General features: G+C 35.5%; 1 protein-coding gene across 6 annotated transcripts in view; it reads left to right on the top strand.

Annotated features, from left to right (window-relative positions):
* KCNMA1 (potassium calcium-activated channel subfamily M alpha 1) overlaps window positions 1-26,296 on the top strand; it is a 494,817-nt gene that overhangs the window by 129,404 nt on the left and 339,117 nt on the right. For all 6 annotated transcript variants that reach the window (XM_086752630.1, XM_086752629.1, XM_086752628.1 and 3 more), the window contains exon 2: window positions 5,155-5,319. In XM_086752630.1, the coding sequence (XP_086608756.1) occupies window positions 5,155-5,319 (165 nt within the window). The remainder of the gene's footprint in view (window positions 1-5,154; window positions 5,320-26,296) is intronic.

Raw genomic sequence — 26,296 nt, 5'->3', positions numbered from 1 at the left:
AAGATTTTTTTTTTGTTTGTTTTGCTTGTTTTTAGTACTGGATGAACTGGTACTTAGTTAACTATTAAGATGAAGACTGCAGGTGGTAACTATATCTGATGGAGAACATCTGCTGTGACTGTATTCAGCAGGTACCTAATGTCTTGGTGTATGTAGGACATTGCCCAGCTGCTGAGAATGCAGTGTAATATTATGCTTTATATAAATTTAAGACACCTGTTCTGAGTTATCAAAATAGTGAGAGAATGTATCTAAGGACATGTAACTGAATTACTGATAGAAGTCTCATAATTTTAGACTCGATGTTTTAGAGGTCTACCTAATAGAATGGAGAAATAGTCTTACATGCAAAATTATTCATCTTCACAGAGTATCTGTTGGTGGCTTTGGCAAAGCCAATAAATGAAAAGGAAAGGAACTTAAACATAGATTTCCAATATATAAGAATAGCCAGTATGAAAGTGTTGTTGTTGATCTGATATAAAGCTTACTTAAAACGCAGGCTCTGGGAATGCAGTGCTGTTAACTGAGGGGCAATTAATAGAGATAAAATTGCAGGCTGTTGGCATCATTATATAAAGCAGCCCTTCCCTAACTTTCCCGAACTATATTTTATTATTCTCTTATTACTGCATACTTCAAACTAGGTGCAACTGCCATTCTGGCAGACTCTTTCTTATCTTCTGTTCTGTAGGATGGAATTCAGAGGCTGGTGGTGGGCTTGCTCTGTTAGTGTTACTGTTTTTGAACATCTGCTTAAATTAAGCATACTGCTGCTTTTTGCATGATGGGGGGCATGACTCCGCGATGCCCTGTATTCTCATTACAGTTGACAATTAGTTATTTTTGTGTGCTAGTCATATGAGTTAAATGTTAGATAAGCAGGAATATCAGAAGTCCTTTTCCTTGTTTCATCAGACTTTAACCCGGTTCTTTTTCCTCATGTTACCGACCTGTTTCCTATGTTTTCTAACGTGTCTTTACAAGACACCAAGTAAAAATTCAGTACCTGTACTTCGGAGAGTGCTTACTAGGTTGTCTTCAGAGTGTCCTGGTTTTTAGGGCTTCTAAAAAGTCAGATTATTCTCAGATCATGTTTTACGTTTTCATAATAATTTTCTGGTTTTATTTCATGCAGCGCTGCGTTGAATGGAGTGTCTGTGTGTTAATTCTATGTTTGTACAGATATTCTAGACAGAGGTAAAGTGGAGCAGGCAGGACTACATTTTCAAAAATGCAAACTGTTTTTGTGTGTCTTTTCCCTTTTAGAAGTCCGATTTCTTAAGATAACTGTGTTTAAGCATGACAGCATGTAATCTAAATCAATATTTATTGTTGAAAATATAGGACAAAGCATTGAAGTTTCTGCTCCAAGTTTGTGTCACATCTTTGGTAGAACACTGAGCCCTGATTACTGTACACCCTTCCTCATCATGCATGCTCTTCTATTTTGTCATTAAGTTCAGGAAATATGTATTCCACAAAATGTGCTGCTTCTCACTTAATCTATGTGAATGTTGCTGTTATGAAGTAATTAAAATAATGAACACTTTGTGAAACAACAGGTAAACAGAGTGGATAAAGATAGTATTATCTTACTTGTAGCTACTGAGCCTGTAAATAATTAAACAATTACCATCACAGTCAGGTTATTTATTTTTTTTTAAGCACCTTTATCAGGTTGTGATGTTGGTTACTGAATGCTTTGAGATGAAGAAATAGCAACGGAACAAGACTTTACAGTTAATAACTGAATTTATGCTTGTACACAGTGTAAATGAAAGCAGCCTTTAAATCTCCTTTAGTGATGTCTGCACAACTGCATAATGACTTGGGAATAAACTTTTAATACTTAACTGCCAATTAACTAAGCTAAGAAGCTAGGCATGTAGATGAAAAATATAAAATATCCCAACAGAATATAAATATTATGTAACAGCAACTAATCTGCATATTAATTATAGCTACAATAATGGCAAGAGTTAGATTTGGTATGTAGCTGATCATGAGACTTTGCTCCAAATGATACTTGGCAGGGGATGATTGTTTTACTTATATTTTAATTAAGAAATAATATGGATGAGAGATTTTAATACAGGTGAAATAAGTAGTATAAATGAAGAAATACTGCTGTACAAATGTATTACAAACTTGAATACCTTCAGAGAACCAAATAGTGAATATGTCTGTCACATCTTACTGCTCTATTCTATTGGCATCTGAAAGTCAATACAGCAAAAAGAACTGTAGGTTATTAGAACCTTTTGAAAACATGAAAGCTACCTTTCCCCTTTTATGAAGTAAATTATCTACATTTTTATTGAGTGTTAGGAAATTTTATTTTTATAATCTTATGAATAATCTCATCTTGAAAATTCAGTTTGATACATTGACAAAAAGGTTGGGGGTAAAGAAGGAGTATGTAAACAATAACAGAGTTTTCCAACCTTAATATTTTCAAGTTCACTACCATAAAATGGACTTTTCCATTAAGCTCTTTTTGTTTAATGAACTGTAGTTCTGTTACTTTTTATAGCAAAATCCATAATTATGAATGTTTTTAGCAAAGTGTGCATCCCTGAGATTTTAAGTAGAGGTACTGGCTGGAAAAATCAAGCAAATCTGTTGTTTCATCCTTGCTCTGCTGATGATTTCTCCAGTTGACAGAATTAGGCACTTAATCACTGTTTCAGTTTTTTATCTGAGAGGAAGAGGTAATTACATCTCCTTTACTATGAAAACCACATTAATACTTTTATTCAGTATGAACTTGTATGGCATGTAAAAGCCAACTGTGCTATGCAGAAGAGAACCATGCAGTAAAATCTGATGTGTAGAGTTTACAATCTGAAAGACGAGGTCTGACAGTTACGAAAGGCAGACAAACTGGTGGGAAGAGAAAAATAAATGGCACACGTAATTTTTAACAAGTCAGTAGCTGTCAGAGCACTGTGGGGCTGAGGGCTCCCTGACGGCCTGGGCCGTGGCCCCACCACCCCAGCCAGGGAGGGGCAGCCCCTTGGGGCAAGGCTGAGGCCAGCCTGGGACATCAGCCTGTGGGTGAGGGCGAGGATCAGGCCTGGTGAGGGGCAACCAAGGTCAGACCACAGCCATGAGTTGGCTGGGCTGGTGGGGCCCACAGCTGGGTTGGACAGGTCTGTGGGGAGCTTGTGGCCCTGGGCTGGGCTGAAATGGTGTCCTGGGCCACAGGCAGGATTGGGGGAGAACCTGGTGGGGAGAGTGGCTAGGGCCAGTGAAGCCTGTGAGTTCCCTTAGGACCTTGGAGATCCATCTAGGTTGCTTAAACCTCAAAATTTTCTTTTATTATGTTGTCTGGTATATACTGCCATACCATCTACTGGGGCGGGGGGAAGGAAGTTGAGCATCTCTTTCCTGGTTTATAATCAAAACACTGATGGTGGTCAAGGCATTTCTTTGGTAGTGGTCTATATGACTTGCTGATGATATGGGCCAAAAATTGTCCCTAGCCGGCTGTTACTCTCCTGGAAATGCCTTGTGCTGTCTCATACGTCACTGTCCTAGGCAATGAGCTCATTTCTGTAGGTTGTGCTCTGTGTGTGTGCTTTGCAGTATGCATCTTTCAATGCTGAGTACAAAACATCTGATTCACTGTATCCAAATTTGTCAGGGAATGAGGTCCAGGTATGCAAATACAAAGTACATTTTTTTTCTTCTGTCTGGTTATTTGCTTAGAAAGTACTGAATTACTGTTGTAACTCTGAATAATTTGTTATTATCAATACAGCCACGTCATGCACTGTGCTGTAATTGCTAGTATGAAGATAAAGCCCACGTTTCGTGAGGAGACTAACAGAGAGGAATTTGATTAGCTAATTAAGTTGCAATACTGAGATTCTCTAAAAACAACTGTTGGTCTCCATGTTGCGTTTTTAGTGTTGCTCTATTGTCCTTTGCTGACAGATTGAGTGCAGCTGCTTATTAGTTCAGTACTGCTCTCAGGAAATGCCATTACCTTTATGTCCAGCTGTGTCCTCAAGGCCATCTCACAGCTATGCTTTTTGACCCTCATAATGCAGTATTCCTACTGTAGTAATAATCACTAGACCAGCGTCAAACATCTTTGCTTGTAGAATGGGTATCCCAAAGGATATTAATGGCAATTGATTTCCTGCTTAGTGGCCTATAGGCAGATCATCTCTAACTAACGTGTCTCAAGCTGTTGGTCAGTGCAGAGTGCTGGAAGCACTAGTGCATATCTATGGGAGCAGCTCAAGTGCTCGGTACTTGCCTCAGCACTGAATTTTGCTGCCTTCCCTATGCTTGTTTAGCTTGTCAAGTATTCAGGAAGTTGTTAGTATTATGCTGTCACCAAAGGCATGCTCACAGCACAGTCTGATTCCTTGCATGTGATGTTCTTTAAATGCTGTACAATCCAGGCTGGCTTTTCCTGTCATTTCCCTTGATTTTTTTTGCAGCATCTGTGACTGTAGCACATAGCAGGCAGTTACAGAGCATGACATGCTTGCTGCAGCATCCGCAAGAGACTGATACAAATTCCAATGCATGTGACTCATCAGTCAGTTTGGTGCAGCTGAGGCTCCTCTTTAAATTTGAGCTCTCCACTCTGCAACAGCCACTTACTGACAGAAGAATTTCTGTGATATATTAAACGCTTTCATTGAAACACTGGTTCACTTATAGCATGGCAGCTCCCTGCAGATTCTCTATGGTGTACTTTGTTCCCCTCACACTTGATAATTATTGTCTTGTTACATCATGCTTCTCAGTGAAGGTTTACTCAGACAATGAATTATAGGGATAATAATTAAAATTGTATATAAATTATGTTCACACCTAGTACACATTGTTTTGAACTACTACATCAAAAAGTCCTTCGGTGTATGTCTGACGAACTCTTTGAAATGTAGCTCTATGATTGCATATATGTTTTTAAGATGTAATGTCAAGGAGAGTGTTATTATGTAGTTGTTAGTCTGAAACCTCATAGAAAATTTCTATTATTTCTAAAGAGTACCAAGTAGGTGCTTAACTTTATCTAGCAGGCATCTAGGAAGACTGATTTACTTTTTTTCATAGCTTTTCTTAGCCACAACTGTATACTTTCACTGTCAAATTGATAAATATTAACTAACCCAAATACGTACTTCGCAGGAGGCCCAGAAGATCAATGGTGGTGGAGATACACAGGCAGATGGGGCCTGCAAACCAACAGATGAAAAAGAGGAGAATGTGGCAGCAGAAGTGGGATGGATGACCTCCGTTAAGGATTGGGCAGGAGTCATGATATCTGCCCAGACATTAACTGGCAGAGTACTTGTAAGTTTTCTATTATTTTCTATCTTAATATTTTAAAGATCATTTTGTAAGAAACACTATGTCCTGGTATTAGTGGAGGATTTTTCATTGGATTGTTGCATCTCTGCTTTGCTTTGGAAGCAAAGTAGCAGACTAATTCCCACTGCAAGAGAGAAACAGAAATAACAAGTAAGAAAAACTGACAGCCTATTTCAGTATTCTCACACCATGATTTTGAACTGTGCTACAAACACTGAGTTTAGTAGTTTCATATTATGTGGTAAAGCTATAGGCCTATTTTGTCTGGAAGTAAAATTGTGCTGCTGCTAAAATGGAACCCAACTTCAAAAATAAGCACAGTGTTACAAATGTAGGTAGTCCGAACTGTAAAACAAAGACACGTTTGAATTGGCCATGCAGTGGGATTTGTGATACTTTCAATAGACTAGTAATAATTTTATGTTCTCTCAGGTTTTTTCTTTATTATGAAATCCTTCACGTGTGAACAATTATGTATCAAATAGAGCTACAAATCATATATTGATAAAGTGGTTTAAAGTTCCCCTGAAAAAGCTTTATAATTTTCACTTTAATATAATTATTTTTTATAACCTTGTTAAATCATACTTAATTGCCAAGTATTTTCTGTGGAGTTCACTGCAGTAAAAGGTGTCTCCTGTGTGATTTTGATTAGTTTCCTTGTTAGAATGCTTGTACTCATAAAGTAGCAGCTAAAGTGATTTAAGTCCCATTTAAAACTTTTGAGTATCTCACTGAGACTTTGGAAATGGCTTAAGTTAAACTGAAAACAGAATACAGAATTTGTGTCCTTGATTGTTTACTTTTGGGTAAGAGATATTTTACTGAGTTCTTCTCTACAGAGTAATTATTTGGGTGGAGGGAGGGCAGGAAAGGAAAAGAAAAGGAATTGCACTTCCCAATCAAATCTTTCACAGTGATAAATTGAGGTGGGTCAATTGCTGCTGTCTTGTTTGGTTCTGCAATAATATTGTTTTGATTGTCTTTTCCGAAAAATACCTTCTGCCCATTCACTTGTATTAAATGCTGGCTTCTCCCAATAGCTTGAAAGCATGTTCCATTCCTGTTTTTAGCATTACATGTCTTCTATGTGAAACTATATACTGATTGCCTTATGAAAAGTGGCATATCGATCTTTTGCATGTTTTCCTGACATTTTCAGCATTAAAAATGACCAATCTTAGAACCACGCTTCTTGTTCTAATTTAAGTATCAAGGCTAGAAATCACCCCAAACCAGGGTCCTATGCTACTAGCTGTGCATTCAGAAATTGGCCTGTGTTTACTGAGATACATGTGAGCACAAATACAAGCTAGCAATCAAGGCCAAAACTGAAAATATAGACCACATTTTACTATGTATTTTTATTCATACTGAGAGAACTTATTCAATTCCATTTTATGACTTTGTTTATTTCTTTTGGGTACTCTTTTTGTATTTGCGGTTTACCATTGCATCTTGTAAAAGACTAGATTTTTTTTTTTTTGTAGATAGCTGGCCATGATAATTGGGTCAGATTATTTCTGAGTGTATATTTATAGTCTTGTCAAGCTATAACTGGGTATTGTACACATCTGGGCTCATCAATAGAATAACCATCTGAGAAATAAGTAGTGATGTTTGGAGTCTTAGTTTTGTTCAGTTTAGAAAACAAGATGCATTTATTTTGATATAGCACTGATCAGTTTCAGGATTTTAATTGTTGGAATGTAATTTCTGGAGGACTTTACCAGTATGAACACTGACTGTTCATTTACATTTTACTTTATGGTTATATTTGCTAAAGGTTAACTGCTTCAATGAACATTTGTGCTAGAGAGAACATTCACATTATTTATAGATATAGCATGTAGCCAAGTCTAAGTCAAGTCAGTATTTTTATCAAAGTATATTTCTTGAAAATATTATGACTTGCTTATAAATTCCTACTAACTTAACATAGCCTGTTCCTGCCTGCTATTGTATTTCTGAATCAAAGGAAGGAATTTTTTTTTTTATGTCCTAAAGAAAGAACTGGTGGCTTTACAGTGCTATGAAAATCAAAATTACATGAGATCTCTGCAGTCAAAGAAATTATAGTATGTTTTTACACTGTGAGAGTTTAAAATCAATCTTATATATCCTGTGTTTACCAAAAAGTTTTAAAAGTGGTCTGCTGAAGAGGGACTTGGGAGAAGAGTTATAATTGATTTTCAGTTCAGCATGATCACCTGAAGGCTGTTGTGTAGATGCTGCCTGGGTTTATTTGACAAGTGAAGATGGCAAGTTGGAACACATATTTATATAGTGGCTGCTCCTATAATTTCCTCTTTAATATTTAAACTTCATGGCTACACAGAGGTGAATAAAATAAAGGCCAACAGTATGGAAAATACAGAACAAAATTTATTTTTAAAGGTCACAGCTTCATATCCATGCAGTTGCGGTACAAAATTGACATATGTAGGACCATTTGCCAAATTCTCTTGTGAAATCTAACATTTCTGTTTAGACAACAGATGCAAATCAGTAGGCAACCTTTAAAATACAGACTAGATGGCCTTCTTCAACACTATAAGTGTAGAACTTGTTGAAAACATGACCTTTTTTTTTTTTTTTTGGTAGTTTGAAAATTATTTTGGAAAAAAATATTTTTCAAATCATGTATTATTTCACTGCAGGGGATGTTTCACTAAGGGATGTTGCTTCTTATTCATGACCTGGGTCATTGGTGGCAGTTAGTGAAATGATTTAATCCATTCCTGACAAACATAGTGGCTTTGAAATCTTTGAAAGTGATGATTCCTCTCCACACTAATTTTCTTAAAAATATTTAATTTGTTTGGTGGTTGTGGGAGAGGGAAGATTTCTGTAACTTCAAATAAAAGCAACAACAAAAAAAACTGGAACCAAAATATATTTAGTCTCCTCTCCTCCCATTCCACTGATAACAGAAGAATAATTACATTTAATGACTAAACAAAGAGAGAAGAAATTAAAACCTTCTTAAACCTTTTTTGACTTTAATTAAATGTTCTGTTTCAAATAAAAAGAAATCAACCTTTTTAAGTATCTGAAACTTTATGTAAAAAGTATTTGTGGTGGATGTGTTGGCCTGACAGCAGTGTTTGCTGTGAGTTGTGGAAAAAATCCAGGCTTGTCATTTAGATTTTGGCAGTATTTTTTACACGTACATATTAGAGCTAACTAGATGAAGCCAAAGACAGAGATATTCTGCAAATTAATCTTTGTATAGAGAAAAACTTTCACACATTCTTTGTGGAAGTGATTCTAAACGCTATCAGAATTAACTGTCTCCCTAGCACAAAAGCTTCTTGCACTGGTAGCACAGAAGAATTGGTGCTGCCAGTGTCATGTATTACTCCACAGAAGTAGTCAGTTATGTCTGGTTCTTCAAGATGAAATGCTTGCCTTTGTAGTATGCTCCTCCCTCATCACATGAGTACCTAAGAACAGGTTTATTGGAAAGGATAGTGTCTCAAACATGTCCTGTTAATATCTCCGCTTGTGTCCTTAGCTCTTGGTTACATGAGGTAGGAGTTGCCTCTGTTCCTTATTCCTCAGAGAGTTTTTCTATCAAGTCCAACAGAGACCCGTTCGTAAACAGATATCTGTTGTTTCAGTCTCCAGGAGTACTTGTCATTTTGTTAAAAAGATAATTTTATTTTTAATTTTGTTTTGTTTTGTTCTGGGAGAGCAACATGAGAAACAAGAATGGGAAATGTTCTTCCTAAATAATTAAACCATCAAATTTTCAAAACGTTTAACTGTCACTTGTTTTATCATTAAACAAAATATCCCTTTTCTCCTCATTCTTTAGGTTTTAAAAGCGTGACTGGAACTTAATGTTCTTGGTGGCACAACCTTTGAAAATGTGACTTTTACTTTTAAATAATGTAGTTGAGAATTTTACATACTGTTTAAAAATGTGTGCATGTTAAATTACATAAGTATATAATGTAAGAACATGCTAATTGAACCCATACAGTTCTGTTTGCAGTTGATGTTGAGTGGCATAAATATAAATAACAGTAAAAGGTAACAGTTTACTTAAAATCTGTTCAGGAAAATACTGATTTATTTTGAAGTGCTATATAATGCTGTAGATTATGGAAATATTAGATAAAAAATTCCCGAGGTGAGTTTCTCAAAGAAGAATCAGATACATTCATAATTAATCTGATTAAAGGTGTTTATGAACTGATTTTGCTTCCTGAAATTAATTTTTTAAATCATTTCAGTAACAAAAAAAAGACTTAGGTAGGTAAAGTGCTTGATATATGAGTGAAAGTCATACGTATATTGTTGAAGTTAACACAGTTCAATCTAGGACACAATTGAATGTGAACTCTCCTTTAAACTGACAAAGAAAGAAAAAATATTATTCCAGTTTCAAATCCAAGAGATGAAATGGTGGAGGAAATTATTGTTTTGCTCCTTATTTAACACATGATCTGTAAATGCATAGCAGAGATAGAAGCTTTACTTAGCTTGTGCTAAGCGCCATGTGGTTTTGCCTGCTGTCTTGACTCTCACAGTACCTAAAGGAAACACAGTCACTTAGAAACAGGCAAATTTTTGTTAAAATGGAGTATATAAGGCTTCGCTTTTTAATCACTGCCTTATGAAAATGTCTTTTAGATTGTCAGCATTGAAAGAAAGAGGAGAAGAAAAGCACTTTTGGAGAGAGAGGGGAGAAAAGAGGGGATGACAATTAGTGGCAGTAATGTATTAGAATCATAGAATCATAGAATAGTTAGAGTTGGAAGGGACCTTCAACGGTCATCTAGTCCAACCCCCCTGCAAGGAGCAGGGACATCCCTGACTAGATCAGGTTGCTCAGAGCCCCATCCAGCCTGGTCTTGAACGATTCCAGGGATGGGGCATCCACCACCTCTCTGGGCAACCTGTTCCAGTGCTCTACAACTCTCATTGTATTAAGTTGTTTGTAACCAGTTTATTTAATTAGAAGATTATTTATGTTGCTTTTTAAATGTTCTTAATACTTAGTAGCTACATTTAAAAACATTAAGATAAGGAAGTTGTATATGAAGGTGCTTTCTTATTAAAGTGACTATATTTTCCCCAGTATATATTTAAAATGAAATAGAAATTTTCTGTAACATACTTTGGTTGGAATGTATAATTGTTGCGACATTCATCTATCAAAAAAAATCCAACATTCATTCTTTTTTTTTCTATAGCTCTAACTGTGCTACATATTCAACGACTGAAAAATGAAAGTCTTAAAAATGTTTTGGCAAGATAGAACAAAGCTTTGATGTTAGTAATAAAACATGGGACTGACTTGGGACTGTTTGGCAGAGGGTCTCATTCTGCAAGGTCTACACATTACAGTTTCTGAAAAATTGCTGCCAAAACTTTAGAACATGATTAAAAGTCTGAATCAAACATGATCCAATGAATAGAGTGTGCAGTAAATGTTTATTATGGAAAGATTTAGACCCTTGACTGGCTTCTGAAGAACCACTAAAATGCTTAAAGGCCTCATTGCTCCTTCAGGGAAAGATAAGAGTGGCGTCTTTCTGCGACTCTCAAAATGTAAGCCTTCAGGTTTTCTAATTTGTTTGTAATGATCACAGTTTGATTATAAATACATTTGGTACTGAAATGTCACTAATTTGCAATACTCTTACTCAAGATAACATTCTTAAGTGTCAATCAGTTATTTTTACTTAGATAACTGTAGGTTTTATTGATAAATATGTCATAAAGAGGAGATTCATTAAAAATTATATCACATTTCCCTAGAGGGGGGAAAAAAACATACATGAAGCAATGAAATTAAAAGTACTGGTGATTGTTTAGGGTTTTTTTTCCTTGTTTTTTAAGTTTCTATTCAGGAGAATTGCTTGACAGCTGGTGGAGTGTTTTGAAAAAATACAAGTAAGGAAAACCAGTGTATTTTTAAATAGGTAAGTAATTAGAGTAGATTTTTCTGGGAAAAAAAGTAAATATGCTATATACTGCTTGATATTTTCAAAACTTAATTTGCTCTTGCTGCAATTTTTTTTTTTTTCCTGAAGGAGAGGAGTCCGATTCTTTTAACATTGATGGGGAAAAAAAAAACAACTCACTACCTCTTGCAATAAGTTACAGTTGCCTAGCAGCCAAAGTGAAATTTAGCAGCACAGAAATTATGTGGGGTGTCTCCCTCCTTCCAAAGGCAGTAATAGTTGTGTCATGACTTTAATATAAGAATAGGTGCTCAAAGGATAATTTGGTATCCCTGACAGATAAGAATTTGGAAAGGGCAGGTACATTTGGTGTACATACAGATTTGTTGACAGTGTTCTTGACAAATTAAAGGACAGAGAAAAGCAACAAAAGTGACAAGGATGTGAAACAACTGCCTTATAAGGTAAAAATTTCTGAGAGTTTTCAGTTTGGAGAAAAGAGAGGATTTTAAAAAGCTTTTTTTTTTTTATACAAGGATCAGTGAACTTCTGGATTTTTTTTTTATTTTTTTTTTTTTTTATTTTTTGTAAAGGGAGACTGTGCAGACAATATCAACAGGTTCAAAAAAATTGATTGGACAAATGGGCTACAGATACCGAATAGATGTTACAGAGAATGGGAATGGGTCATCTTCCAACATACCTGTTCTAAAGGCTGTATGAGTAGAATGGACTACAGAAAGTTGTTATTCTTTCCTGTTCTTCTTGAAAAGCATGTAATATTAATATGGTTAGAGATTTGTGTTTATGCTAGATAGTCAACTGAACTGGCTCTGGGGGGGGAATTTTTAATGACTTACAGTCATACCTTCTAATTGCTAGATCAAAAGTTTACTCATTCTACATCTTTAGATGAATAGAGTAGGAAAAGGAGACATCTATTTAGTTGGAAGGGAGTAATAGGGAAGCATCTTACCTTTAATACATAGTCATTCAAATATTAATGACTCTTGTTTATTTAACAGTATACGTATTTCTGAATCTGTGTGCAGCAGGTGTTTGGGTTTGATTTTTTTTTTTTTTTTTTCTCTCTTTAGGTCTTCTGTGATGGAAAGGGTTGTGTATGGATTTTAGATTATGTACTATTATATCTGTATAAAAGGTCTCCTTTCCTCACCCTCGTCAACACAGAAGAGAAATGTCATGAGGCCTAAAGGGCATAGTCTTGTCAAGTTAGGGCATTTGTATAAAGACAGGACACAAAGCTGCTGAGAACCTTTCAGTGCATTAGTGTAACTCTACACATGTGTTCATCACAATTGTTCAAAGACGATAAACTGCTTGTTAGCGTTCGTTACTTACCTGCTGTTCACAGGAATAGTATGGATTCCGCTCCTTTCTATGGAGAAATGGACTTATAGTTATTTTTATTCTTGCATAGGCCTTGGTGGCACATAAATGAATCCAAGAGATGTGTTCTAGATTGCTTTAATCTCCTGTGACAATGATGTGGGCTATTTCCAGGGTTTCCATAGGAATAGGAACAATACTTCTCCATTTGAGTTTATGAGATACTGAATGATAATGGAATAGAGTAGGAAGTGTTGAGCAAGTCTTGCTGGTTTCTACGGTAACTGCAGCTAGTTTAAGTTTCAGTTATGCATTTGCTTTTTCTTGATATTTATTTATTATTGACAATACCAATGAAATGTTTTTCGGAGTTTTTGCTTTGGATCAAAGGGTGGGCTTTTTCCCACAGTTGTTGTGGGAGAGAAGATTCTTTCAGTGTGCCTATTCTTTTGCATTGGACTATTCAATTCTGTAATGTTGCTGTAGCATTTCTGGTTTTCACTACATCTTTAAGACAGCCACCTTGTGTTTTGTGAAACTGCTGTAATTTCAGGGCATTTTGTCTTGTTAAAATAAAAAAAAGAAAAGGAAATAAGTACTTAGTGGGTTACACTACAAACTACAATAATAAAACAAGAACATGCTAATTTCTCAGTATGAGGCAATATCTAGGACCAATAAGTTATTTTATTATCAGCTCTAACATTGTAATATGGGAAGAAAGGTGGCTGAATTTAATTATTTCTCCATCAGCTTCCTTTTAGTGTTAATATATGCCAATCTTAAACTTTCTTTTCTATTAAGTGTCCCATGACATATATGGCTGATCAAAAATAAATAGTATTTTTTCTCCTCAATTTTACTAGTTTTAAATACTGCTATGTGGAGATGAGTTAGATGAGCATAATGTAGACATACATGCTAAATCAAATAAAGAAAAAGAATAAACAGTATGTTTCATAGAAGAATTGCATAAACTATACTGGGAAATGGACTGAATTGGACTTTAAACAGTGAATTTCAATTCTTAGCTCAGAAAGTGGAGAAATAGAAAAGTAACTGTGTACATCACACCTACAACTCATAAATGTTTATCTTGCTTTTTAAAATTAATAATTTTAAAAAGCCTCTTTTTTGGTAAGTCAAATCTCTATTTCTGTAGTGTTTCAGTCAGCTTAGAGCTGCTGCTATGGGAGTTACCTCCTCTAAAGTTATCTTCAGAAGCTTTCTGCTGTGCTGCAGTGACTTCCAAGACCTCTAGATAGATGGCCATGCTTGTAGAATCTATTCTGATGTTATTATAAAGCATGTGGCTTTTCCTACAGTGGAAATAAATATACTCTGCTGACATCTTTGTCATCTACCACTTCCTTTTTTTTTTTCTAAATTAGGATATCTGTGGCATGCTATCAGTAAAATGAAGAAGAGCAAACTTTTAAAAATCATGTTGTGTCGAGTTTTGAATGGTGGGCTTATTTGGAGAAAGTCAAGAACATGGTTAGTATTCAGACAGAGGAAAACTGGCTTAGCGAAACTACTATTGAGAGGGTGACTTCTGTTATACAAGTCTTTATTGATAGAAAAAAATTTTCAGACTGTGTAACTATATTGATGTCAAACATAAGTTAGGAAAAGTCCTTGCCTACTTCATTCTTACATACAGCTAGAAGGAAAGTACATACATGTGATAATGCTGTGCTGCGTCCTCATGATAAGAGTGTAGTGCAGAGGAAATTTACCTTTCTCCTATGGGCCACTGACAGTAGTCAGATATCCAACAAAGATATGGACACAACTGTTGGAAATGAAGCATGTTTGCAAAGCTCACCAGAGGAGACAGATGGCTTCCCTTAAGGCATTTACGCCGTTCCCATGGAAAGGGCTGCTCTGATGATGCAGTTGATAATATTGTTTGTTTAATATTTTTTTTCTCTTTGCACTTAGTATATTTGATAAAATTGTGCTTATAAATCAAAGCACTGATGTCGTAATGCATGTTTTTAAAGATAATTGTGCGTATGTGTTTGTGCAGCTCTGCCATCAGTGATTTGTTCTGATGCGTAAGGTGACTACTACGCTCGTGGTTGTGTTTTTTTTTTTAAAAAAAAAAATCTATTTTGGAGTTTCACAGAAAATAATAGTTAATTTCCATACAAAATATCATCTATCAAAATCAGTTTCCTTTTGCTTCTTAAATATTCATTTTTGTTTAAACTGTTGTTTGATAGTTGAATATGTACTAGTAGTTTTATGTGGCTCCTTAAATATGCATTGCTTTGACACAGGAGGTTCCTCTCTGTTGTAATTAATGCTTTATTTCAGCTTCAAGTGCTGTAGCAGAGACAACTTTACAGCTTACTACTGAAGCTGCTGAAAGTCCCACTTTTCCTGTGAAGTCTAATGCCTGTCCTGCTGCTGGAAGGACAGTGTGCCATTCAGTCAGAATCAGTTAAAATACTGGCTACTGAAATGCAGGACTCATGCCTAATTTGACATACTCCCTAGATTTAAAAAAAAAAAATTTTTTTTTTTTTTTTTTTACATCATGCCTCTTATTGCTAAGGTTCAGAAGGCTTGGTTCAATTTGAAGTAACAGTAGATAACCTACTTGTCTTTCTGAGAAAGGAGCAAGAAATTTAATGGTAGAAACTAGGATGAAATATTTGTGAATTCAAAGTAAAAATCAGGGAATGTTAACTGCCTGTTCCAAATGTATCACTGTCATGGTTTTGTTAGTGAGGGGGGGCCTAAGGTGGTAGCTTCTGTAGGAAACTGCTAGAAGTCGCTCCCCTTTGTTTAGTGGACTCAGCCGGGCCTGGGGCGGACCTGCTGCTGGCCAAGGCCAAGCCGATTGGTAGCAGAATGTCCCGTGATAACGCCTCTGCGATAACGTATTTAAGAAGGGGAAAACAGAAAAAAAGAGAGAGAAGAGAAGATGTGAAGAAGCTGAGCGGGGGCAGAGGCGCAGAGGGGGAGGCGCAGGCCTCATGGGCCTTGCAGGCCTCACCCTCTGGCCTCTTGCCAGGTGGCTGACTGGGTCTGACTTGGTCCGGCCCGGCTGCAAGAAGTGGAGAGGAGATGAGAAGTGAATAAGATGTAAAAAAGATCCTGAGAGACATCTACCAGCCTGTTGTGAGGAATGGCTGCAGACGCCAAGGTCAGTTCAGAAGGAGGGGGAGGAGTAATGTGGCTCCTGGCCAAGATTCCCCTGCAGCCTGTGGTGCAGCCTATGGTGGAGCAGGTTGTCCCCCTGCAGCCCATGGAGGTCCACGGAGGAGCAGAGATCCACTTGGAGCCCGTGAAGGACCCCGTACCGGGGGAGGTGGATGCTTGAAGGCGGCTGTGGCCTGTGGAGGGCCTGCTGGGGCAGCTGTTCTGAAGGGACTGAACTCCATGGAAGAGATGACCCACGCCGGAGCAGTTCCACAAAGGACTGTGGCGTAGGGGTGGGACCCCATAATGGAGCAGAGGAGGAATGTGAGGAGTTCTTCCGCCAACCATGAAGCAGTGGCGTGAAACAGCGTGTGATGAACTGACCACAACCCCCATTCCCTCTTCCCCCCTGTGCCGCTCGGGAGGGGAAGGTGGTAGAGATAATGTTAAGCTTGGGAAGAGGGAGGAGTGGGGGGAGGTTATCTTGTTCTCTGTCTCATTATCCTGCTGTTTGTAGTAATAAATGAATAGTTTTCCCCAAGTCGAGTCTGTTTTGCCTGTGACGGTAACTTTAAGGATTTCTCCCTGTCCTTATCTCAAACCTTGAGCTGTTTTTTCTTATATTTTCTCTCCCTGTTCTCTCGGAAGGTGGGGGGAGTGAGAGAGTAGTGTAGTCTGGTGTAGTCTGGTCGTGATCAGGGCTGAACTACGACAATCACCTAGAAGCTGAAAGTTCTCAGTGTCTTCTGAAAGTCTATAGCAAAATGCTGTGAGTTTAAGGGAGAAACTTACATGTCTACGCTGACTGGTCCTGCTCCCTCCTTCCTCGTAAGAGAGTCTTCATCCTGCAGACACTTCCCTTCATCTCAGGATGAGGATAGGAGAAATGTTTGAGTAGGGAAGGTGGGAGAAATGAAAAGAGCTATTAATATTTTCTCAAAACAGGAAGAAATGGACTTTTCCGAAGTTGAAAGCAGTCCTGCTGCCTTTTTCCATCTTGTGAAGATTGCTTCTATTCTGCATAGCTAGCTAGGATAGATGGGTGAAAAGGCAATTCCTGCAATGTAATTCCATGCCTTCTAATGAGCCACTTAACTGTGCTTATGGAGAGGGGCTCAAAACTAACTTAATCGAGGCAGAGTGGGTATAGAATGGAAAAGGAAACAACCTAATTCTTCTTCTATTTCTAGTACAAACTTGAAAAGATTTTTTTTCAAACACAGTGTAATTGTTACTGCTTAGAATGGAGTTACCACATTAGGAACTACAGTGAAATGTGAAACCTGATCGTGCTTTGTGTAGACAGATACTCTTCACTGGATGCAAAGACATCCAGTTCTGTCTGATGCTCATAGTCCTCTCATTGAAAAACATAGGACTACTATGTTCTGTTAAAAACAAACAAACAAACAAACCCAAAACCAAACAATTTCTGTCTGTCAGGGTAAAATCTTGCAAAAAATTACTTCTGTCAAGACATCTGATCTTTCTCATACACAAAATGTGATTCTGTCATGACCCTACTGCAAAGGATCGCAGAATGCTAAGCTTTCACATGGAGATGCACTATTTTCTTTGTTATTGACAAACACTTTTAATCCCATAACATGCATTCTGAAGGTCCTGGAGGTACCTTGAGAAAGTATAGCTGTCTATCTTGGTAAGGAGCAAGAGTATATTGTCTTCATTTTGGTGTCAATGCAAAATGTTTGCAACATCATTCTCAGCTGTTTAATTTTATAATTTGTCCTTTTTTTTTTAAACTGTTCCTCAGGAAAAGGAAGGAAGTTTGGCCTTCTGACTTCAGTTGCTTTGGTTTTGATTTTTAAAACTATTCAACTCAAATACTGTGAAGTTGAACCTTACATGGAGAATTTTGAAGTAGAAGAATCAACAGAGCATGCCGTTACGGCAGTTGACCTGTAGATGTTTTGGGTGTTGCTAGACTGTCTGGACAATGTTGCATTTTTACTCCATGCTACAGTTTAGCAACCATGCATGTGTAAACAGAACCTGGCAGAATCAGTTCAGTTGGTTTTTTTTTCCGCTAAATCAGAGAATTCAACATTCTTCTCTAAGCAATTTAAAGAAAGCTGGACTGTCACATTCTGCTACCCCTCAAAAGCCTGGCATAGTATTATGTATGGAAACCCAGCACAGGTATGAAAAGAAGAATTCAGCAGGCTCTTTCTTGAATGTGATAGCAGTTTGCTCGTATTTTTTTTTTTTTTTCAAGACTGCAATTTTTTTTTAATCCTCAATGAGGACCTGAGCAAATTTTGTCACTGATGCTTCTACCTAAGGATATGTTTCCGTGAATGTGATCAAATTACACTCTGTCAGACTAGATTTTTAAGTTATTTCCTGGTATACTTAAAGGAATATAAATTATTGTAGAAAATAATGAAGTACATGCAAATCAGTAGTTCTTCCATGTTACAAAACAATGACATAAATCAGCATGTTAAACATAAAGGGCTTGCCAGTCACACTAACAGAAATATGTTTGAGAAACCTGTAGATATTTTTCTATCAAACTCTAGAAAATTGCTGTAGTAAAATTTCCCTATAGATTACTTTTTCAGATTTGCCTTGTTTTCTCTTATGGTAAATATTGCAAAGCTGTTTGGGGTGAATTGTTTGATGGCTTTTAATTTGTTGTTGGGAAAGTTGTGAAAAGTAACTAAAAAAACTAAGCCAGCAGTTAATATGTTTACAGTTGCTATTTGGTGTTTGTAAGTACAACTGAAAAATTTTAGGGGTCTCCAGACTGGAAAGATTGTCAGCCCCTCGTTTACAGCCATTTGAGGAGTTAGTTGGGCAGAAAACTGTCCTTTTTTTCAAGTATCAGCTAGAGTACATGCAGTCCATAACAGTAATTATTAATTCCCTAAGCATTTTCTGACACCCTGGCAAAATCATGTGAGCAGTGTGATTCAGTAAATGCAGCACAGGTCTAGAAATTTGACATGGTTTCTGCTTTCAGCTATAACAGTAACTTAGGTGATTTTAATCATGTAACTAAACTTACTATTCTCCCTTTGTTTCTATGCAAGCTAGGATTAAAAATAATTACCCATGCTTGTAAAAAATATTGAAATCAGCTTTTAAATAGTACTGAAATCAGGAATTTCTTTACTTTTTTTTTTTTTTTTTTTAACTTTTCCACTGCACATTTTCAGGTCCAAAATACATCTCCATCCTATACAGTTAAATCCATCTAGTAATATGAAATATGTATTATGTTCTCTTTATATAAATATGTGTATCTATACACACACATATTTCTGTATCTGTATATGAATTATGTTTACTTCTGTATTTTGCAATTTAAGATGGCATATTCACGTATCAAAATATTTTTTACTATACAGGCTATTTTCCTTAGTGTTTTTGTTCTGCGCTTCTGCTTTTTTTATCTCTTTTGGGCCTGATAGGTGCAGACAGATAAACAATCTGAATTTTTCCTTGCCATTCAGTCCATTAGACTCATTATGTATTCTCTTTTGGAAAGAGCCTTGGGCATCAACACTAGTTGCTCATTGTCTCTTTATAGCTGATGGCTCTTGATAGGAAAGACCTAGTTTTTTTTAATGATGTAGTTCTGTTGTATATCCATAACCACTGTTTTATTTCTACAAATGAAAAGCCTGCCTATGCGAGATCTTTGCTTATTTCCCTTAAGAGAATGTATCTTCTGGTAAAAAAAAAAGTTAAATCTGGTTTTATAACACGTAAGTGACATTGCTAGTTGAGAATTAGTCACATGAGTTAATTGACTGATACAGAATTACAGGGATAAGCAGAAGCTCAAGTTTGAAAACTATTGGTTTGCCTCAAAGTATGGATTAAATTGAGAAAGACTTCAGCTTTATCTAGTATAGTTAAGAGTACTGATGTTAGATGCTTGCATTTATAAGGGAATTCTCTGCTTCATTGTCTTTCTGATTATTTGTGGAATAGGAATGTGTGAATAAAGCTTGGAAAATAACTCTTCCATTTCTTGCACTTTCAGAATTAGCATGCTAATTTTAAACAGCTTTATTACCTACTGTTAGGTCTCATTTAAAGGCACAATGATAACTATGTAGGAATCCTCTTTTTCATTTTGTTTCAAATAAGGTTTCATATTACAGCAACATCTGACTCAGCATCAATATTGGCATTTAAGTGTTAATTAGACATTTATATAAATTTATCTTTATATATAGAATACAAATATATACTGTAATTAGAAAAAAAAATTCTTCACTGCAAATTAGGCATCACCATTTCATACAGTTTAGAAGGTTAGGATATCAAGAATAGCAAGATTTGTTTTAAACAATATCAGTGTTAAATAAAACATAATACATTAAATAGAGCTATGTATAAAGAGATCAGATAGTTCATGTTTTTATTTTACTGATAACATGTTCAGATTCCCATTGAGTAGACCTTTGTGACTGAAAAACCTGAACCTCTTAGCAACTTGTTAGGTAATGATTCTAAATGATTGGAAAATTATTCTAAAAACTGGTAGAGTTAATCATGAACTCCATCTAGCCACTAGAAGATTTCAATAATGTTTGCTTTCTTTTTTTTTTTTTTTAATTGAAGAACCTCGTTTATTCCTCTTATTCCTTTGTGACTTTGTGTACTGATTTCATCAGTAACACAGAAAGCATAGAAGAAACAATTTTAAGACATGGCTGAAATGCAGATTTGTTTGATGGATAGAATTTTGAGACCATTGAGAGGTTAAACTAAATAGTTTTCAACACTTTCCCTATTGTAATATTTTACAGCGGAATGTATTCATACTGCCTTAATTGCCCAAGAAAAATTGAGGGGAAATATTAAAAAATGTATACTACAATCAGTTCCAAGTGGTGTGGGTTGTTTTTTTGCAGGGAGAGGGGGAGGAGCTTGCTTTGATTTTTTTTTTTTTTAATTCAGTAATCTGTTTGCAGTAAATTAGGCATAACCATTTGATATTGTTGGATTCAGATTTCAAGGTTCCCAGGCATTCTTCAGAAATAACGGTAGCCTGAACTGTATGAAGTTTTAATATGTAGTTGCCGTTGAAATACTGTATAGACAGAATTATGATAGGCATTTGCAAAGCCATGTGTTAACTTTATGGGAACTCTGGAGGTTGATACTGATGATACGGTATTTCTCTAGACTTTCACATTATTCTTATCTTAATGAGTATTTCAACCAGTTTACTTGGTACTAAAGTAAGCCATGATCTTCTGTTCCTTCTGGTGTGACAGTTAGCAGCCAATACCAATTTAAATACAATAAAATGAACTGACCGGTTCTCTACTGGTTAGTCGTATCATTTATTGCAAATGAGGAACTTAATTTTTTTTTTTTTTTTTGTTATTGGTTTAGCAGCTTTATTCTTGAACTTTCAAAACTCTTGATCTTTCCTGTTCTCTGTTCTTGACTGTATTTTCTTTTTGAATGTGTCAAATGGTACCAGACTGGGAGATTTCTGTGGTCGGTTCAATGATTCTGCTTCAGATAAGGAACTGTGTTTCTGTGTCAGATTAACTTCTTGACTTTTATTGCAAAATTGGCCTTTTAGCTTCCTCCTTTTTCTTATTTTAAATTTATAATGGATAAGAGGATTAAATTAACGGTATAGATTGTTGTTCTAAATGCTGCTCCACAAAAGCGTGGTTTCTATAAATGTTAGGCTGTCTCCAATCTGGGAGAGCTGATTTGAGAGAAGAGAAAGGGATCTTCTTGTCAAGGCAACTTTTTGTAAAGGCTTCTAATCCACTAAAGAAAATAATCAGAGTTGTCTTCAACTGAAAGGCAATAAAATGCAGGAGCTGGATAGTGTCTCTTTTACTGTTTCAAGTCCTCAGTAGGAGTGGAGGGAGCTTGGCAATGGAGTAAACCTGCTCTCTTATACACTGACAGACTCTTTCTAAGCACAACAAAAAGCACCATTAACCTTAAAGGTGCCGTTTGTGATGAGATATGTTGGACTGAAATGTGCTGTAATCTCTTGGCCCTTACCCATAAGGAGAAACAAACAATAAAAGGTGTACTTTGAGAGATGGTGACTTGCTCTCATCTCTCATGTTTGAAAGAAAGCAGCGTACCTTTGCTTCTCTTACACATTCAGAAAGATACGTGAATGCCTTTTATTTACTAATATAGTAAATCTACTACGATTTTATTCTTGTGGGCGATAAGGTCCTTTAGTTTCTCTAACAAAGTTATGTCCAAAAATTCTGGTTTAGACATAAAATGAAGTGATAACAAAGGAAGTGCCTCCTGACCCTCTTTTATGGGTCTTGGATGCTGGATTAGTTTCAGCTTGAGAGATGTAAAATGATGGTTTAACACTGCATGAAAATGAATAGATGGCTAGACAGAATTCAGCTAAAACATGAGTTTCACTTGGGTAACCTTGATTAAACATGAATGTGTATCATTAGTAGTTCCACTGCTTTATCTTTCATCTTGTACTAGGAGCAAAGTATTATTGACTGTTTATTTTCTCCATTTTTGGATGTTTTGTACTTTTTAGACTAGAGGACGAGTATTTTGAAAATAGGAAAAAAGTTATTTTGCTCAATGTAACTGAAAAAAAAACAACTTGGAAGTGTTTGGTGGTTGATTTTTATTTTGAAATAATCCATTTCAATTTTAAAATCTGCATGTAGAAAAAGGTGACATGAGTATGTTTGCGATGATAAGCAGTTAGTTCAAAGTGTTGTTGAAACACAGTCAAGTACTGTAAAAACAAAATACATGTCTTTATTTTCTAGCGAAAAGTCTAAAAAGCATAATTTAGCTTACAGAGGTGTTGACAAATGTGTTATTTGAATTACCTTTCCCTGCTTTGTTCTTTGGGTTAAAAAATGCATAGCATGATTCATTATGAAAATGTCACAAAAATAGATCAGAAAGAAAACAAAAATATCTAAGGAACTGTAAGACTGAAAACATTTTAAACCAAAAAGGTAAATTTGTTTCAGCTTTTGGGTAAAATTTTAGTTAAAATTTGGAAGTTAGTGCAGTCAATCCACTTTTACACTGTTACACTGGTTTAATTGAGGACAGATGTAGTCTACTATTTTCAAGGCTGAAGATGACATATTCGGACAAGCCTGTTCATCTCAGAGAGCCAAGTGAAACTTTAACAGAACTGGAGACACTTGCCTTCTTACAAGAAATTTAAAGACTAATACAAATGCAGGCATATTGTTAATGTAAAACTTAATTGTGGGGTGTTTCTAGAAGAAAGATAAATAAGCTTTAGAATAAAAACAAAACAAAGCAGAAAAACTTGCCTGCCACAATCTTCCAGAGAATTTTCTGGGCTCAAGGTTAGATGCTATTGAATAGAAATGAAATCCTGTGAAAATTCCCCCTGTCAAGCCTTCCCCTTGGCAGGATCAGATAGACGCATACAATTCATATTTAATGGAGTAACAGTTATAGGTTGGGCAAAAATTTGGCCGAAGCAACTTCTGATGTGTTTGGAGACGTTCTGTTTTTTATACGGTTGTCTATAGGCCTTCCAGGTTTCTAGATATCTTTTCAGTTCTGAAATCCCATGCTTTTATTTGCAGATTGAATCTGTATGATTTTCAAGATAGAGAACTGATGCTGGAAATTTTATAAAACATTTTCAACTTATCAGTGAGATCTTTTCTCGTGTGTATGACTACAGAATTATATTTTCATTCCCAGGCATTAATTGAAACTTATTCTGTGAGCCTAGCCATTTTTTTTTCTTGGTAAATGACATAAAAGAAACTTTTACCATTTTTGTAAGAAGGTAATGCAAACCAGTAAGTTTCAGAAAAATATTATTTCTCACACAATTATCTAATAGTGTGCTTTCTGACTATAGACTGCTGAACTGAAGGTCCATTAAATGCTTGAATCTGCTTATATGAAAACAGATCAGTGTAATAGTTATTTCCAAGGACGTAAGTATGTATACTTAATTCAGTAAGTATATGCTGAAAAGACAGCTAAGGAAAAACAAACTCATGATTCTGTAGGTTCTCTTGATTTCAGTGGGAGTGGGATCTAGATGTAATATTAAGTTATTAAAACTATATACATAGGTTTTAAAAATATAAGGATTAGATTTGGTTAGCGTTCTGAAGTAGTACTTGCTCGTTTGTACTACACTGAGCTAAAGATACTTGCTTTTAATGCAGATTCTGATTATTTATTTTTTGAATTTTTTATTACTAAATGTTATATGAATTCCTAGATTTCTTAATTTCCCACTCATATATGTAAAATGTGGAGTTTGATCCTTCTGTATTTCTGTAATGCACTTCCTAATTTGCTAATAAAATACTCAACAGCAAATTTACTTGGATGACTAAAAACTGCTTTGAAGTTTTCCCATTTTAGAAAACTTTGTAGCAAATAATTGAATTTTAAATTAATTTCTTCTCTATTTATGAATAATGAGTTGAAAGCAAGGTGTTGCTTTTCGTTTAAAGCTGTTAAAAGCATTGACATGAAATCACAGGTAGGCTTTAATGATTTACGTCTTGCACATAATTTTTCTGTAAGGATGTTTCTATTTATTGTCATACTCTATTAGCCTACTCTATTATTGGCATGGATAAATTGATATTAGAGAATAAACACGTAAAAATTTTAGTCTTACAATTTAAATAAAAAAAAAATGATTAGGTCTGTTGGCAGATTCAGTGTTCTGTGAGAACTGTTAAAAAAAAAAAAGCAAGTTTTGTATGAAATATTGCCTACTTTCCTACTACTGCATGGTATATCTGTTGCTCTATAGATAAGATTTTTCTGGAAAACTTTAGCACAGCCATGTAGAGACTGTAGTACTGCTGTTCAATAAAGTAAGATCAAGGGAAGTTGTAATGCAAAGTTTAATGCTTGGGTTTTTTTTTTTCCATTCCTCAGAAAATTTTCTTTTTGTAGTTATACAAAACAATGTTTTTAACATGACCATTGCAGCAAGGAAATATCATAGTATTTCACTGAACAGAGACATCAGTTAGAAGAAAAAAGTCTTTCTTGTGTGGGAAGCATATTTCAGCTTTATTAATGGTAGTTGGAAAAGCAAAATGAAAATGATGTTTTAGTTTTTTGTCCTACTGTGCTAGAATAGCCCGTATTTAACCTGGTTAAACCAGTCTTCTGGAAAATGTAATGCATTTTGTAAGGAAAGTATTATATTAGTGTCAACATTTTCTTTTAAAATCAATAGATCCGGTATTGCATTAATGAACATAGTAAATGGCAAAGCATTTATTTTGAGAAGTATTTTGAAATAGTACCATGTAAAGACTATCAATCCACTGTTAATATTATGAAATATCTTGACAACAAAATAATTTCAATTAACTGTGATTGGAAATTTAACTTGTACTGATGTAAAATGCCACAGAAGAGAAGTGGCATAGCTTAACATTCTGACAGGTATCTAACGCTGCTTCATCTGAGTTACATGTGTGTAAGACACAATATGGACAAAATTGAATTTTCGAAGATGCATTTTATGTGGTTATATGCCACCAGTTATGGAACACAGTAATCCACTGTAGGTTGTTCAGTTGGATCATAACCACAGAGCACTGAGCTGTCGCTTTGGAATCACTGACTTCATTATTCATTTCCTTCTCAATCCCTCAGTACAGTAGTCAAGAGTATGATGGCTAAAATGCCTTTGCTTAGTTGTCCTGCTACAGGTGCAGTTATTTTGACAAAAGTTGTCTTCCCAGAAGAATCTTTTTCTAGCAGCAAAACCAGTTACTTAGTACAAATGCTTCTTTTTTTTTTTTTTTTTTTACCAGCAAGATATGCTAATTTAAAACTTGTTCATTATGGTAAAAATGATTCATTACATAACTTCTACATATTAACATGGTACAAGTGATGAAGTTTTGTTGCATTCTTCAGTTTTAACACAAGCACTCAGGTTAGTTTTTAGTTTTTAAGGGGTGTAAAATGTTCAACTGCAGCAAAAAGAAATCTTTTTTCTTTTTCCTGAAACATAAAGTGTCAGAATCATGATATACAGGCTGAAAGTTCATATAAGAGGCAGAAATATCTACCACTAGAAGAAAGAAAGAAAAAAAAACCCTAACCAAACCCAAGTCTAAAGGTTCTCAATGAAATAAATTATCCCCATATATTTTTATTTTAGTATGTGCTCAGAATGTAAATGCTTTATTTTTATTATTTATGTCTTTCTGTATATTTATTATTTACATAGCTGCTCTTTTGTCATATCAGTTTTACTTAACAAATGTTCAATGGAGTTGCTGTTCAAATACAACAGAAAGTTTTAAGCTCATAGTCTTTTACTAAGACCCTATGGGCAAAAAGGTCAGTTAAAGAAACCTTGTCTAGGTTTAGGAAGCAAATATAGAAAAAAATTTAAAATACTCCTGATGTCTCATGTATCAAAGCTACGCTTTGCTAAGCACTGCAAAGGCACAAGCACATGAACAGATGCTTTCCAAGAGAGCTTTCAGTTTGATTAATATAGAAAGAGGATGAGAGACCCAAAATCAAATTCTGTACTG

This window comes from Chlamydotis macqueenii, chromosome 7 (assembly GCF_036417535.1).
Source record: "Chlamydotis macqueenii isolate bChlMac1 chromosome 7, bChlMac1.mat, whole genome shotgun sequence".
In the NCBI taxonomy this organism is placed as follows: domain Eukaryota; kingdom Metazoa; phylum Chordata; class Aves; order Otidiformes; family Otididae; genus Chlamydotis; species Chlamydotis macqueenii.
The sequence above is the reverse complement of the archived record's forward strand: the minus strand, read 5'-3'. Positions and strand labels throughout refer to the sequence as shown.